Source organism: Gastrolobium bilobum, unplaced genomic scaffold (assembly GCF_033153095.1).
Source record: "Gastrolobium bilobum isolate Gb01-03AN ecotype WA unplaced genomic scaffold, APGP_CSIRO_Gbil_v1 utg7977, whole genome shotgun sequence".
NCBI classification, from domain to species: domain Eukaryota; kingdom Viridiplantae; phylum Streptophyta; class Magnoliopsida; order Fabales; family Fabaceae; genus Gastrolobium; species Gastrolobium bilobum.
The window spans coordinates 37,380-53,333 of NW_026899668.1; the positions used below are offsets into that span (position 1 = coordinate 37,380).

General features: G+C 33.3%; 1 protein-coding gene across 1 annotated transcript; it reads left to right on the forward strand.

Annotated features, from left to right (window-relative positions):
- Positions 1-973: 973 nt before the first annotated feature.
- Positions 974-5,110, forward strand: LOC133292496 (ubiquitin C-terminal hydrolase 22). Its single transcript, XM_061490913.1, has 3 exons — positions 974-2,381; positions 2,940-3,058; positions 3,401-5,110. Exons 1-3 carry the CDS (start codon positions 1,633-1,635, stop codon positions 4,174-4,176), a joined length of 1,644 nt encoding a protein of 547 aa, XP_061346897.1. The 5' UTR covers positions 974-1,632; the 3' UTR covers positions 4,177-5,110.
- Positions 5,111-15,954: the final 10,844 nt, after the last annotated feature.

Consider the following 15,954-nt stretch of genomic DNA (forward strand, 5'->3'; position numbering starts at 1 on the left):
TTGCTAGATTTAAGCTAATAACCCATTTAGTGTAGTATTCAACTAATTGTTTTGCATTGATCCTATTTCTTCCAGGTTTTTCTTCCTTTAGACCAGTGTCTTGAATGTAGGCTGTAAAATCAATATATTTTTTTCAACCTATAATATTATATTGAGGAAATTCCTCAACTTTTCTCCTAATTGTGAAATGATTAGCAATTAAAAGCATGTTTGATTTGCTAAAAATAAGAAAGATCACAACCCATTAAAAAATTATACTTTATTTGTTTGTTCAAATAATATAAGTATCATATAAAAGTAATTAAACGAACAATACAAATCTCAAATTTTTTTTTGGTATCCAATCTGGTTTAAACTAGTTCGAGTATTGTCGGACCTATATTGAGAGCGACTCTCCCAACTCTATTTTCTCAATTCCTAAGACTCGAATTCAAGACTTTGGTTAAGGAGAACGAGTTCCTTACCACTTGAACTAATTACTATTGGCCATTGATCAAATATCTAAATTTTTATTACCCACTAAATTATATTATAAAATCTAGTCTATAATACAAACATAATAAAGAAAAAAGGAAAAAACTAATAACCCATACCTTTCTTACTCCATTTTATTTTGCACAAAACATAAATATTATGAACATCCTAAAAAATATCAAACAACTAAGATTTTTTTTTTTCGGGTACCTCAACCAATATCTCTAAATATTTACCAAACATAACCTAAAATTACGATTAAATCTTCCTTTTGTAGCTATCTTTGTACCTATCCCATAATCCATCACCAGAGCTTCCCTGTGCGGTCGTACACTTAGGCCCTTAAGATTGACCCAAGTACTATCAAAAGCCCACAACAGGAAACAAAATGGCCCACGAATCAAATGACCAGCAAATTTTTACCCTAAAAATCAAGAAGACTAGTAAGCAAAGAGCCAAAAACACGCAATTATCTATAAGCTTCGCCGACGACCGCGCAGATTCCTCTAGAATTTCATTTTCCTATTCCAATATTATTATTTCATTCACATAACTTAACATAACTTAATGCTATGCTTACCAGTTACCACTAGTAGTACTCTCATCCTGACTTCAATCAAGCATGCTTATATTTATTCCTTTCTTTATATTATTATTTTTATCATTATTATTATCTTATTTTATCACCGATGATTCAATGAGTTACTGAGTCGGTTCCTTTCTTTTTATTTATTTCTTTTCTTTTCCCCATTTTTGATTAATTTTTTTCTTTTCCTTTTTCATAAAAAAGCAAAAGCACACTAGCTAGCAACTTCTTTTGGGTCTTCTCTTCAGACTCGAGTTGTTATTTTTCAGATACAGCAATCATCTATTGGTTGAAGCATGTTTAGTTTTTTTTCTTTTTTTTTAGTTATATCATGAATCATGATCATTTTCCCTTGTCAAACTAACAACTAATCGAAAGTGAAAGTCTACTTCTTTTCACATTTCAATTGTTGTTGTCTTGTTTTTTCATCTTCATTCATTCTTTCCGATCACATCATTCAAAGAGAGACCATAACAATTAACAAACACTTAAGTTTCTGCAACAATCATATTTTTTTGTTTTGTTTAATATCCCTTTAGCATTCAATTGACCTTCTTTGAAATCTCACCATTATGTTCCAAAGAAACCCTTCATACGCAAACCCAGAACCCTGCCAGCATCTTGCTGAGTACAAGCTCAAACATGGTTTCAATGGCTACAAAGCCATTCAAAAGCTCCTCGTGACCTCTCCAATTGGGAAGACCAGTGTCAAAAAACCCAATACAAGGATACCCAGATGCAGTTACTGTAATAGGTCTGAGGGCAGGCTCTATTTATGTCTGATTTGTTCTTCATTCTCTTGTTTGGATCATACCCTTTTGCATCCACAATCCGAGACTGGTCATGCTGTGTTTGTGGACATTGAAAGGGCTGAACTTTATTGCGGGCTATGCCGTGATCAATTGTATGACCCTGATTTTGATCAAGCTGTGATGTCTAAGCACTCAATGGGTGCCACTGGAAATGAGAGCATTGGCCAGAGATTGATCAAAAGGAGGAGATTGGTTTCTGGGGTTGGATTGGATTTGCAGAAATCTAAGTTCAGAGTTCCCACCAACGATCTGAGGGCTAAATCGTGTTATCCTATAGGATTGAGGGGGTTGAACAATCTGGGTAGTACTTGCTTCATGAATTCTGTGCTGCAAGCATTGCTACATGCACCTCCATTCAGGGACTATTTCTTGAGTGGTGGACACAGTTTGGAAGCTTGTCAGAAAAGAACCATGGATCAGCTGTGTTTGCTTTGTGATATCAATGCTGTTTTTTCAGCTGTGTTTTCAGGTGATCGTAATCCATATAGCCCTGCTCAGTTTCTCTACAGGTCTGCCATCGTTCTTTATGTCACACTCTTTCTTTTTTAGCTTTTGTCTGTTGAAAATAGTGGCTGACATTTATCAGGGGGTTCTAATCTGCCTCAGCTTTATATGCCTTTATGGTGCTTTTAATTGCTCCTGATTGAAAAATTTGCTTCATTTGTGAATTACTTAATTTTGAGTGTTCTGATATTCAACCAGCTGGAGATGAATTTGTTTGAATAAGTATAGAATAGAGGAAATTCATTGGTTCCATGATCTAGTCAATTATCATGAAAATACTCCATTTGGTCTGACTGAAGTGACAAAAGTAGCATGTTCTCCATGGAAGCTTTCTGTGACAAAAACATGTTTTTGAGTACATATGCTGTCAGCTCTAACTTGATGCTTTTCGTAATAAGTTTGAAGTTGACGATCTGTTTGTATGAATCTAGTTGCAAGTTAGCTGGGGCAACTTCAATTGAATCCCAAATCTTTTATGACTTTGGATTTGGACTCATTATGTTGGCTTGGTGCTCAAATTCTTGTTTCTTTTAAATGGTGAAACTTTTTGTTTCTGTTTCAAGCTGGTGGCAGCATTCAGCAAATTTAGCGAGTTATGAGCAGCAGGATGCTCACGAGTTTTTCATTTCGTTGTTAGATGCAATCCATGAGAAAGAGGGCAAAACAAAGAATGGAAGCAGAGGTAATTAGATACTGACATTTGGTGTTTTCTTGCAATTTTGTTATCGCATATGCACAATGTGACTTTCTGTGTTATAACTGTAGTTATTTTACATAATGATGTACTTTTTATCCAAAATAATAATAATTAAAAAAAACCTAATGATGTAATTGGCTGGAAGGTTTAGTCTGTGAACACATTAACAACTTTAACATCAAATATTGATTCTAAAATTTTTGCTGTCTGGGAAACGTTGGAAATATATCTCTAGGTTTGTTTATGAAAAATAAAGAAATAACAAGAGAATGTAGTCTTGTCACACTACTCAGGTGTTACATGTTGCATGATTATTGTTTAATACAGGTTATGGAGACTGCCAATGCATTGCTCATAGGGTGTTCTATGGGTTATTGAGATCAGATGTTACCTGTATGGCCTGTGGATTCACCTCAACAACCTATGACCCTTGTGTGGACATTTCACTTAACTTAGACACCAATGTCCCTATAGCAGAAAAGGGTAAAAAGCTTACCAAACGGAATGAGGATGGAAGTATGTCTACACTTTTGGGCTGTTTGGATTTGTTCACTAAGCCAGAGAAGTTGGGCTCAGACCAGAAACTTTACTGCCAAAATTGTCAGGAAATGCAGGACTCATTGAAGCAAATGTCTATCAGAAAGCTTCCGTTGGTACTTAGTTTGCATGTAAAACGATTTGAGCACTCTTTTGTTAAAAAGTTGTCAAGAAAAATAGATCGCTACCTACACTTTCCGTTTTCCTTGGACATGACTCCATATTTGTCCTCCTCAATCCTCAGAGCCAGATATGGAAATAGAATTTTTGCTTTTGGGGGTGATGAATCAGATATGTTTACTGAGTTTGAGATTTTTGCAGTGGTGACACATTCGGGGACGATTGAGTCTGGCCATTATGTTTGTTTTGTGCGTTTAAGGAAGCAATGGTACAGATGTGATGATGCTTGGATAACTGAGGTTGATGAAGCGACAGTCAGAGCTTCACAGTGTTACATGATTTTCTATGTGCAAAAAACCCTTTTCAATAAAGCAAATGAAGATCTGAGTCACCTGCCAAATTCCTCTGGAAGAGGGCTGTTTGTTCCTATTGCTGGGTGTTGCTAAAGAGGATATTAAAGGGAATATTTGACATCAAATGGTGGATTATAATGTGTGTTTTCTATACCATTGAAGGCCATCTCAATGCTCAGTGAGAGAACTTTTTTCTTTCTGATTTCCCCTTGAGTTTGGAGAATCACAGTTTACAGTTGACAAGATGGATTTGCAATATGCATCTTCAAATTCAGACTGCTAGAAGGTGTACAAGCGAATGGGAAGCCAGGTTGCTTGCTTGACTTCAATTGAATATTTGCATGTGGATATGTCATGGGCAGTTTTGAAACAAAGATCAAGGAGACAGAAACAGCACAACTTTTCACTGTATGCTTACTCAAATTCTTTAATTGCAGAGTATAACTCATTTCAACTGATGATAATGAAAGTTGTTCAACAACCATTGTTACACTTCTCTCTCCACTAAAAGTGGATAAAAAGAAAACAAATTAAGGGAAAAGAAGAGGTTATGTGGATGATTGTTTCTAATTTGTGCTTAACAAGGACAGTGTTGAAGACATGTTTCTAATTTCTGGAAGAGGTTATGCAGATTACTGAAAGAGGTTGCGTCTTTGGTGCACAATAGACAAGGGTATTGTTGAAGACATGTTTGTTCATTTAAAGGTGATGTGAAGAATATTATCGCTCTAACTTAAAGATAATATGGTTGTTGGTTGTGTGAAAAATGAAGTTGCAGTTGCTACAACTATATGATTAATAACTTACATAGAAGTTAAGAAAGTAGATCATTGATAATAGGATGACAAACATAATAACACTATATCAGATATATGGTTCACATATTTAGACTTAGACATTCAAAGGTGCATGATATACGGGGAATCAAATGGGTGAAAATTGATTTTACGAAAGATATCTGACTCTAGCATTTCCCCTTCCACCTTTAGCTAATAATATGTAACCATTGTTTATAATTATGGATTTGATGGTGCTTTATTATGTGATGGGGTTTCTACAGCTAATATTTTCCATTTCCCATAGGGCCTCCCTAAGACTTGAAAAAAGAAAAAGGTTCAGAGCACGCTTATGGTTGAAGAAATGGAGAGATATCCAATAATAATAATAAAAAAAGGTATTGGTAGACAGATATGAGCTATGGATTGATAGTTGAGAGTATAGGGTTCAGGAATGATAAAGTTTAAGCTTTTGTTCTGTGTATGATGCGATTTAGTGGCCCTCCACCTTTGGGACTTTTATTCTGTTTCCGTGACCATTATTACGTCCACTTTTTAATTTGGCGAGACATTAATAAGCACATATTTCTGAAATATTTCTCCAAACATTTGATATTAAAAATAAATCCAAAATGACGTCGTTTTGAGGCGGAAATCAGAGTATTTTTGTAATTATAATTTATTTTAGGATTATAATAATTTTTTTCATTATAATTTTTTAACTCAAAAAAACGTTGTTTTGGAAGCGAATGTAGATAACTTATTTATATTTACTATATAAACATTAAAGCCTAAAAATAATTATGCAACTGCACAAAATTAAGGGTACCGAATAAATTGAAAATATTTGTTCCTTGCTAAATTATGGACAATTTTTTTCTCTGAAAAACATACAAAATCAACATTACTCTCTTCACCCAACACCTTTTTTCTTTTTTTTGGGTGAGCACCTAACACCTTTTTTAATTGCTGTGTCATCCCATTTTAATCAGATATATATAATTAGACTATTGTGATAAAATCATTTTTAATGGAAATACTTAATGAAGAAATACATAAATTTATGTTATCAGTATAAAAATGTTTAATTTAATTATGACTTGTAATATTATTGAAATAATTCAAATATAAAAATAGTTGTTTAGAAATTGCATTTGTTAAATAATATAACAAATAAAAACACCTGACTGAAAAAATGTTATATTTTTAAATTTTAGTTATCTCACAGAATAGATAAATTATCAACCTCTATCATAATATATTATATCACCTTTCAAAATATATTTTTTATTTATAATCATATGATAAATTTATAAATTAATTAACAAATATTATCATTATTAATAAATTATAAATAAAATTCAAGTGTGAAAAATAATATTAAAATATGTAAAACAAACAATTTACAACATATAGGATATATATTATAGTAAAATTTATATTAATTTGTCAAGTACTTATGTGTATCAAATAATATGCAATAAAAAAAATTGCTTGCACTGTCCTTCATCTAACAAACACTAGACAATATAAAAAGTTATATTGTGCCTCTGTTATTTTGATCTCTTGTGTTTTTATCATTGCGCATCAAACGCAAGCTAAAATCTTTAGATGGGTTTAGCACATCAACAAATCAGGGGGGCGCACACACACACACATTATATTTTTTATCCGTAATTTTTTTTTTTTAATAAAAAATGTTCACTTGAATTTGGTATAAAATGTTGATAGATCGAGAAGCTGAGATCTTAAAGTTGATACTTGAGTTTTGGTTCTGCTAAAGTCTGTATATAATTAAATATAATTAATCTTATTTAAATTGATTTTAGTAAAGAAATAAAAACATTCTTAGGTACTGTTTTTTTTTATAAAGAATATTAAAAAAATGAATAATACAAAAAAGTAATTCATTTTAAGAAAGATATGTGTACTAAATGAAATTTATATATATACGAAAGGTGTTATCTAAAGAATAGAATAAAACACAATCAATGTACAAAAAAGAACTCTCATGATCGATATCCTATTTCTACTTACTAATGCTTGTCCAATGGTAGGAGCCACGTTTTAACCGGCAACAGTCATAGCATGGCCCAAAAATAAGTCTGATTAATTAAATCTTGAAAAGGCAATAAAAAAAGAGATGATTCTGGAAAAAACATTGATTAAAAAAAGACTGTGCAAGTTAGTTGAACCACTTTGACCTAATTGGGATACATCCAAATTGTGGACTTGGGAAAATAGAAGAACTCCTCCTAACTTCTTATGCTTCATTTATTTTTAATAATGCTATCCACCATATTATGCATTACTTTTATTTGCATAGTTTTGTTATTTAATTATGTTTAACCCAATTTTATTTTTATTTTTATTTTCATATTTATATTCTAATTCTGTTGCATCAACAGATGTGAGAAATGTACCATGACTTGTGTTATGTAAAAAGTATTATTCTTTATTTTTTGATTAAAAAAATTCTTTCCTTTTTGTGTATTTTTAAATTCTAATACAAAATTAAAGTTTTGTCTTTTTTTCTTCAATTTTAATATTAGTTCATTTTTAGAAAACATGGGTTTAATGTCTATGACTTTTTTCTTACAATTTCTTTTGCAATATCTTCTTAAGAAGGACAAAATTTTTTTTTGCTTAATTTGGAGATCAATTTATAAAATATTTTCTTAAGAGAACCGCATGAAGAGAGAAGCGTTTAATGATCCCCTCGAAGATAACAAGGAGCAGCCCTTGTATAAAGAGACAAGTAATTAGTACAAAAAAAAAAGAGACAAGTAATTGCCTTAACAAGGAAGTCATTCTAATTTGTAGAAGCTTGGTATTGATGAATAATAATTAGTGCATAATGCACAATTATTTTTATTATTTATTTATTTATTTTTATATAAACCAGGAACCGATTCTATTCATGACGCGAACATTCACATTATAGTAGGGCTAGTTCTTCCAAAATGAATTTTTTGTATGTACAAGAACTTAAACCCAAAACCTTATTTAAACGAAATCAGCATCTATTTTTTATAATTTATTTTGGACCTTGAGGTAAATTTACAAACCAAAAAATAATGGTTGGATCTTCTTGAGAAAAATATTTCTCAAGTCACTTGAGATATATTTATATCTGGCCAACCCAAAACTACGTCGTTTTGTTTATTTATTTCTTTATATTAATTGATTCACATTTAAATGGTTATGATTCTTTTCTTTTTCTCTTCCTTTATCACTATTGATCCATCTTTGTACGGTTATGATTTAGTAGCCGGAGATAAAATTATCTCAAACAACTTGAGAAATGATAAGCATTATATATATATGGCTTTAATGTTTCTAAAGTGAATGTAGATAAGTTATCTACATTCGCTCCCAAAACGACGTCGTTTTGGGTTGAAAAATTAAAAAATTATAATGAAAAAGACTATTATAACCCTGAAATAAATTATAATTACAAAATTACCTTGATTTCTGCCTCAAAACGACGTCGTTTTTGTAATCATAATTTATTTCATGGTTATAATAGTCTTTTTCATTATAATTTTTTAATTTTTCGACCCAAAACGACGTCGTTTTGGGAGCGAATGTAGATAACTTATCTACATTCACTTTAGAAACGTTAAAGCCATATATATATATGAGATATGTTATTCTGCCTACTCTTATTTTTCCTTCCTTTGCCTACATTCTTAACACCGTTAGATTACAATCTCATCTAATGGTGGAGATTTGCGGAATAAAATAAACCATTTTCCTCTTTTTTTCTCCTTACTACCTCTCACACTCTTTCTCTCTCCTCCCCTTTCTCTCTATCGATTTGCATTATTTACAATTTGAATTTATATTTGAGTCTAAATCCAATCAATGATTAATCAAAATTTCTTGAATCTGATATAATTGAACATGGCAGAAATCACAAAAATACAAAAAAATGAAAACCACGAAGAATCCCTTCTCTTGAATTAATCCACGATTACCGTAATGTTTATATTTTGATGTTGAAATTTGAAATCGAATCAACTTATCTCCATTTTTTTCTTATCTTGTTTTTCACCTTGAAGTGGGGAAATGATATATGTTCTCTCTATGTTACGTCCAACAACATGCGTACTTGATCCCATAACATAAGGCATCTGAGTTTGTTTCTTCTTGACACCCCTTTTCAATTTTTTATGTAAATTCATAACAATGGCTGGATTGGAAGAATTGAGAAAAAAACTTGCATCTTTTTTTGATGCTGAAGCCCCATTAAAGAAAGAGAAAGGAGAGGAGAGAGAAAGAATGAGAGGCAGTGAGATAGAGAAATGAGTAAAAAAGTTTTTTATATAATAAATCTCCACTATTGGATAAGATTGTAATCTAACGGTATTGAATAAGGTAGGCAAAATAAGAATAGGCAGAATAACCTATATATATATATATATATATATATATATATATATAGTGGCGGACCCAAATTTTTTTATTTATGTCTGCATAATTAATGGTTGGGGTTCGGGGGCAGCGCCCTCGAAAAAAAAGTTAAAGAAATTTTTAAATGCATTAAAAAATAAAAATTATAAACAAGAAGAGAAAAGAAAACTATTAACATATATAAAGCTTTGCTATTTCACGCATATTTAATTTTTTGTAAATGCTATTTTAAGCTAGAGTAAAGTACTTTTGGGTCCTAACAAATATTACAGGACCTAATTTAATCTCTTAGAAAAAAAGAGTTGACTCGTGGTCCCTTTAAAATTTAAAATAGACCTATGTTAGTCCTTTTGAGTGACTAACATGGGTCTTCTTTGAATTTTAGGGGAACCATGATTTCGGCTAGTTGTGTCTATTTTGAATTTCAGAGGAACCAAAAGTCAATTTTTTTTTCTTAAGGGATTAAAATAAACCCTGTGATTTTTGTTAAGGACCCAAAAGGTACTTCACTCTTCAAGTTATTTCAAATGAATTTTTGTGTGTGTGTATGCACTTGCATACATAGGCAACCATATAGGTCCGCCATATATATATATATATATATATATATATATATATATATATATATATATATTTTGTTATATAGAAGACAGTGGGTGATATTAATAATCACTAAGAGGTTTGAACCCGTGTATAGAATAGATGAAATAAATAATCACAAAACACAGTGCAATAAGAAACAGATGAAATAAATAATCACAAAACACAGTGCAATAAGGAAATTAGAACAGACTTACAGTATGTCAGATAATGGAGGAACGAATGATCAATTTATGCAAGATAGTGTGAGAAATCCAAACCCACAGAAAGTGTCTCCTTAAGACAATTTGCCCCCTCACTGATGCCAAAGGTTGATGAACACTTGTCTCCAATGATAGAACAGATTGCATCTGAAGAATGGTGGCACTACCAGTCAACAGCCCGAACGAAACACAACAGGTTGCCAGAGGAATTATGTAACAGCCCCAAACCCTGTAACATGATATTGTCCGCTCTGCCCCGCGCACAAGCACCGTCGAGCTCACGGTTTTACGTTTCGGGTTACCCCCAAAAGGCCTCCTACAAGGAAAGGTATCCACACTCTTATTTAAGGCATGCTTCGTTCCCCTCTCCAACCGATGTGGGACATTACATCCTCCCCCACTGGGAATACAGCGTCCCCGCTGTACACATCGGTCCAGGGCCAGGCTCTGATACCATATGTAACAGCCCTAAACCCTGTAGCAGGATATTGTCCGCTCTGCCCCGCGCACAAGCACCGTCGAGCTCACGATTTTACGTTTCGGGTTACCCCCAAAAGGCCTCCTACAAGGAAAAGTATCCACACTCTTATTTAAAGCATGCTTCATTCCTCTCTCCAACCGATGTGGGACATTACAAATTACACCGAAACTATGAAAGGAGAATTCAAACGTTTGGGTTGAAGGATCTGGAGATTTAATAAAAAATTATTTTTATTTCACACGTACGAACCGAACCGAGCCAGCCGGACGGCGGTGCACGCGTGCGGTGGACCAAAGGCCACCTAGCTCCTCTGCCCTCCACAAAAGTGTAATGCCCCAAGGGAAAATTTAGGAGTGTGAGGTGATCAGAGCTTATAAACTTTCTCACTTTTTACTAGTTGTCCAATGTGAGACTTCTTAAAACCCACACATCCCTTCAATTCCCTCTTTTCTTTTTTCTTCCTTAACCCACTTCTTATTCATAGTGAATAGATTGTCTATACAAATTCCAACATATATATATATAGGCAAAATAATTTCTGCAGCTGCTGTACCTACAGCTAGCCAGGATCCGCATGCGGATCCTAGGATACGACACCGAATCCTTGTTTGTTTTTTTTTTAAAACGCCGTGGGGCCCACTTTCCTGTGTCAGCTGTAGAGAGTGTTATCTACGGCGACCGCAGAAATGATAAGCCCATATATATATATATATATTAGTTGTTATTCGATGAGCATGCTAGAGTTTTTCCTTAGGTAGGGCTATAGTAGGCTCTGACTCTGACCCCCTCTACCCTACACTTATTTTAAATAATATTTTGCGAAACCAAATTTATCTAACTGCTAACATAACTAAAAATGTGGAACAGTGACCAATTTGCCACTGTTCATCATAAAATTTACCAGAATGCCACACGCACAGTAAAAATTCCCAAACTGCCACGCAGGCTAATTTGCTACACAGTGTAGCGAATTAGGCCTGATGATGTGTCACGTCCTCACTGGTCCACGTATTTCGCTACACAGTGTAGCGAAATACGTGGTCAAAAGTACAGCCCGGTCAGCAACCTTTTGGACACGTGTCACACCCCTGATGGATACATAATTCGCTACCCTGTGTAGCGAATTATGCAGCAGAAGGGTCAGTTCATGTCAACTCAAAGTCAGGCCACGTGTCACTTCCCCACATAATTCGCTGTACTAGGTAGCGAATTATGTGGTTATTTTTGGCATGACTGGTAGTGAAATATGTAATATCTGCCAAGTGTCATCTCCCCACTAATTCGCTAGGGGGTACAGCGAAATTATGATACTTAATTTGCTACCCCTCCTAGCGAATTATGAGCTATAAATTACTCTATTTCGGGTATGAACTACCACTACCAAATTTTTCCTTTTATGTTAAGGTTTACTACTTTTGTGTTGTTGTTGAATCTTAGTTTTTTTTTTCTATTTTTGTAAGATGAGTGAGGGTAGGAATGATTTAATAGCAACTGTTTATTATGATGGAAGAAAATACTTTGGTCCAAACGGGCAAGTGTTTGAAGGTGATGCAAAAATGTTTCGCATGAGCCCAAGATGCAATCTTCACGAGCTGAAGAAGTTAATATACAAGAAGTTAAGATTACAACGTGGTCAAACTCTTGCTCGGTTGACCGCTAGATGTGCCTCGGGTAACCCGGTGCAATGGGTTGGTGTGGAAATTGTCGACGATGAAGATGTAACGTTAGTAGTAGATGCAAGCACTTCTGAACACGGCAAGTCAAGATTTATTGAATTGTATGCAGAAGTCAACTACGATGGACAATCCAACAGTCAACCGAGCAATCCATGCACTGACATCATCGACATAAACATGGTGCCCGAGGTTAATGTGGAAGTTGAGGTCGCGTCCCCAACGCTTGCACCACCAACCCAAGAAATTTTTTATGAAGCGGTTCCAGCCAATGACATCTACGATCCATCTTGGCGTATGTATAGTTCTGAGGAAGAGCGTGATGAAGGTCTTGTTCCAGATAGCGAGTCATCGGATACGGATGTCAATGGTGACTTTGATTGTTGTCCGTCTACTGCAGTTGAACAACCAATTCCATCGCCAGGCATTGTCGGAATGCAAGATCCTCCTGTTGCAGGTTCGTAAGGATTAATGCTTTACAATAAAATATCTAATATCAAATATAACGACATTAATATTATATATTGGGTTTTTGGATATCTTATTATGCAGGAAATGATAATGTACCATTTTGGTCTGGAGTTAGCCATTTCACGAATGTTAATTGGGAATATCCAGATCAAGAATTGGATGATATGAATGGAGCACAAATACCTAACTGGCAGATCGGCGACGAGCTATATAAGGACCAAATGTTTGACACTAAGCAAGATGTACAGATGGCAATTAAACAATATTGTATGGCAAATCATCGCACAACAGTCGTTCTGAAAAGTGATACGAAAAGGTTGATTATGGTTTGTCAAAATCATAACGCGGTTTGTCCAATGAGGATGAGAGCATACCAAAAAAAAGGCGGCAGCGAATGGGCGATAGGCATATGGAACAACGAACACACATGTGTTAGTCAATCTCTTACCCAAGATCACAAGCAGTTGGACTCAAATCTCATTTGTACATTGATCTTAGGTGCGTACAGTTATTCATATTAAATTTATAAAAACTTTGTCTCTTGTTGACTAATACAATGTTGTTTGACCACATAAACAGAAATGATAAGAGAGGAGCCCAGTGTCAAAATTGGCCTTATCCAAGAAAGGATCGCTACTAGCCTTGGATTCCATATATCGTATAGGAAGGCATGGAAGGCAAAGCAAAAGGCTATTGTGAAAGTTTTTGGTGACTGGACGAGTCGTGTGCGTTCTTACCTAGGTGGCTGGATTACATGTTGCGTTTTTTCCCCTGCCTCAGCCATGGCTCAATCTCTTCAGGAATGGCACGGTGATCATGTGTCGCAGCATGTCGCACATTAATCACACGATCCGGGATATTCGGATCCTCACAGGTGTTCCACACATGTGTGGATATATGTTTCTCCTGTAAAGTTAGGAGAGTCTTGTCTGAAGGCCTAGGGTCAATCACGCTGCGTGGAGACCCAGGACGAGGTGCCTCATCATGCTCCATATCTAAATAAATTAATACAAAACAATTAAATTAATATTCATCAACCAAAAATTCATGAATATTTAGCTAAATAAATAAAATTAATAAAAGCACAATTCAAAGGTTTTTCTCCATTTAAGTTACTGCTTGAACTAAATTAAAATAAATTGATAACCTATCGTGTCTAAGATCAACAGTAACTAACAATGAAATAAGTATTAAAACATAAATAATAAATTAAATTAATTAAACCTACGATTTTATAACTTAATAGATTCACATAATTTCCAACCTAAGGTTTCAAAATTAAAAGAATTAAACAATATTTCTAAATTATTAACGTTTATAAATTAATAAAAAAAATTTAATTACGTAGACCTAACCATTCATTTATGCGTAAAATAAATTAACACATTTTACTAGCCTAAGGTTTTAAAACCCTAAACCCAAAATCTAAATTTATAAATTATTAACGTTTATATATTTTGTGAAATTTTTTTAATTATGTAGACCTAATTATTCATTGATGCGTAAAATAAATTCACACATTTATTAACCTAACGTTTCAAATACCAACATTAAATAATATTCACAAAATATTACAGCATAAATAAAATTTTTTATTTATATTAGCATAAGCATTATAGCATGGAATTCATTAACACATTTTACTAGCCTAAGGTATCAAAAACCAAAATTAAATAACATTACACATGTATTAAAGCTTAAATAATAAATTAAATAAATTATACCTAATCATTTATGCATGATTTAAAATTATCACATTTACTAGTCTAAGGTTGGAAATATCAACATTAAATAATATACCACATTCACTAACCTAAAGTTTCAAGTATCAACACTAAATACTATAACATATTTACTAACCTAAAGTTTCAAGCCTAAACACTAAATAATATAACATATTTACTAACCTAAAGTTTCAAGCCTAAACACTAAATAATATAACATATTTATAAAAAATACATAATTAATGAAACAAACATATTATAAAAGCAATAAAATAAATTACTAACCTTGTAGAGAGAATGCACTTGGAGAGAGAGAATGCACTTAGAGAGAGAGAGGGAGTGAGGGAGAGGATGAGAGGAAATGGTGGGGGGAGGGGGTGGGGACCGAACGGTTTATATAGGAAAAAATTTGCACCTAATTCGCTACCCAAGGCAGCGAATTAGTGCCATACTGCCACGTGTCTGACATGCGCAGGGCAGCAGGTGATCGTTGCCACGTATTTCGCTACACAGTGTAGCGAAATACGGGTGGTTTGACACGTGTCCAAAAGGTGACTGACCGGGCTGACCTTTTGACCACGTATTTCGCTACACTGTGTAGCGAAATACATGGATCAGTGAGGACGTGACACATCATCAGGCCTAATTCGCTACACTGTGTAGCGAATTAGCCTGCATGGCAGTTTGAGAATTTTTACTGTGCGCGTGACATTCTGGTAAATTTTATGATGAACAGTGGTAAATTGGTCACTGTTCCTAAAAATGTTAATGAAATTTGTTAATATGATAAACTATATAGGTGGACATAAGTTCACAATTGACACGACCAACTAGGATTATTTTCTTTTGAAACAGAGGTATGGGCAAAATAGGTGATTTTCAAAAAATATTTAGGTTAAAAATAAAATAATATAATTATATGATGAAAATGAAATATAAAATAAAAGGATTAAAAATAATTTCACCGAAGAAAAGGTTCAATTTTTTTTTTTAATTTTTTTGATGGTTGAAAAGTATAATTTCACCTATATTGAATTTTATGCATCAACTTTTTTTAATCTCTTTATTTGTGTATAAAATGAAAATATGCTTTTGATGTATGGATTAATTACGGAAAATTGCATTAAATTGATCAATAACAAACAATTAGAGTGTATTTACAACATAAGAGTATCTTCATTCCAACTTTTGTGTAAACCTTGATTAAGTTACTTTTAGGCTATTTATTGTAAGGATATACTGCCATAATGCCATTTGGGAAAATTAACAAAGAAATCTTATGTAGTCTTGATTAGGCTATCTTTTTTTAAAAGTACGTGATTTTCAAAATCAATCTATCTGAAAATCTTAACCTTTTAATGAACAAATAAAGAAGTAAAAATAATAGATCAAATTATCACTGTGAAAATTTCTTTTCAATGTATTGACTTTCCATTTCAGTTTTAAAGTTTTATAAAAATATATTAATATTAATAAAATCATTTTTTGTAAAAATCATAAAATTTGTCCCAACTACTAATAAAAAAA

What these genes read in the sequence shown, in the direction of transcription:
- LOC133292496 (XM_061490913.1), top strand. Translation starts at nt 1,633, where the DNA reads ATGTTCCAAAGAAACCCTTCATACGCAAACCCAGAACCCTGCCAGCAT. An exon ending in CCTGCTCAGTTTCTCTACAG is followed by an intron (nt 2,382 to 2,939) that starts GTCTGCCATCGT and finishes TTCTGTTTCAAG; the next exon opens with CTGGTGGCAGCATTCAGCAA. An exon ending in AACAAAGAATGGAAGCAGAG is followed by an intron (nt 3,059 to 3,400) that starts GTAATTAGATAC and finishes TGTTTAATACAG; the next exon opens with GTTATGGAGACTGCCAATGC.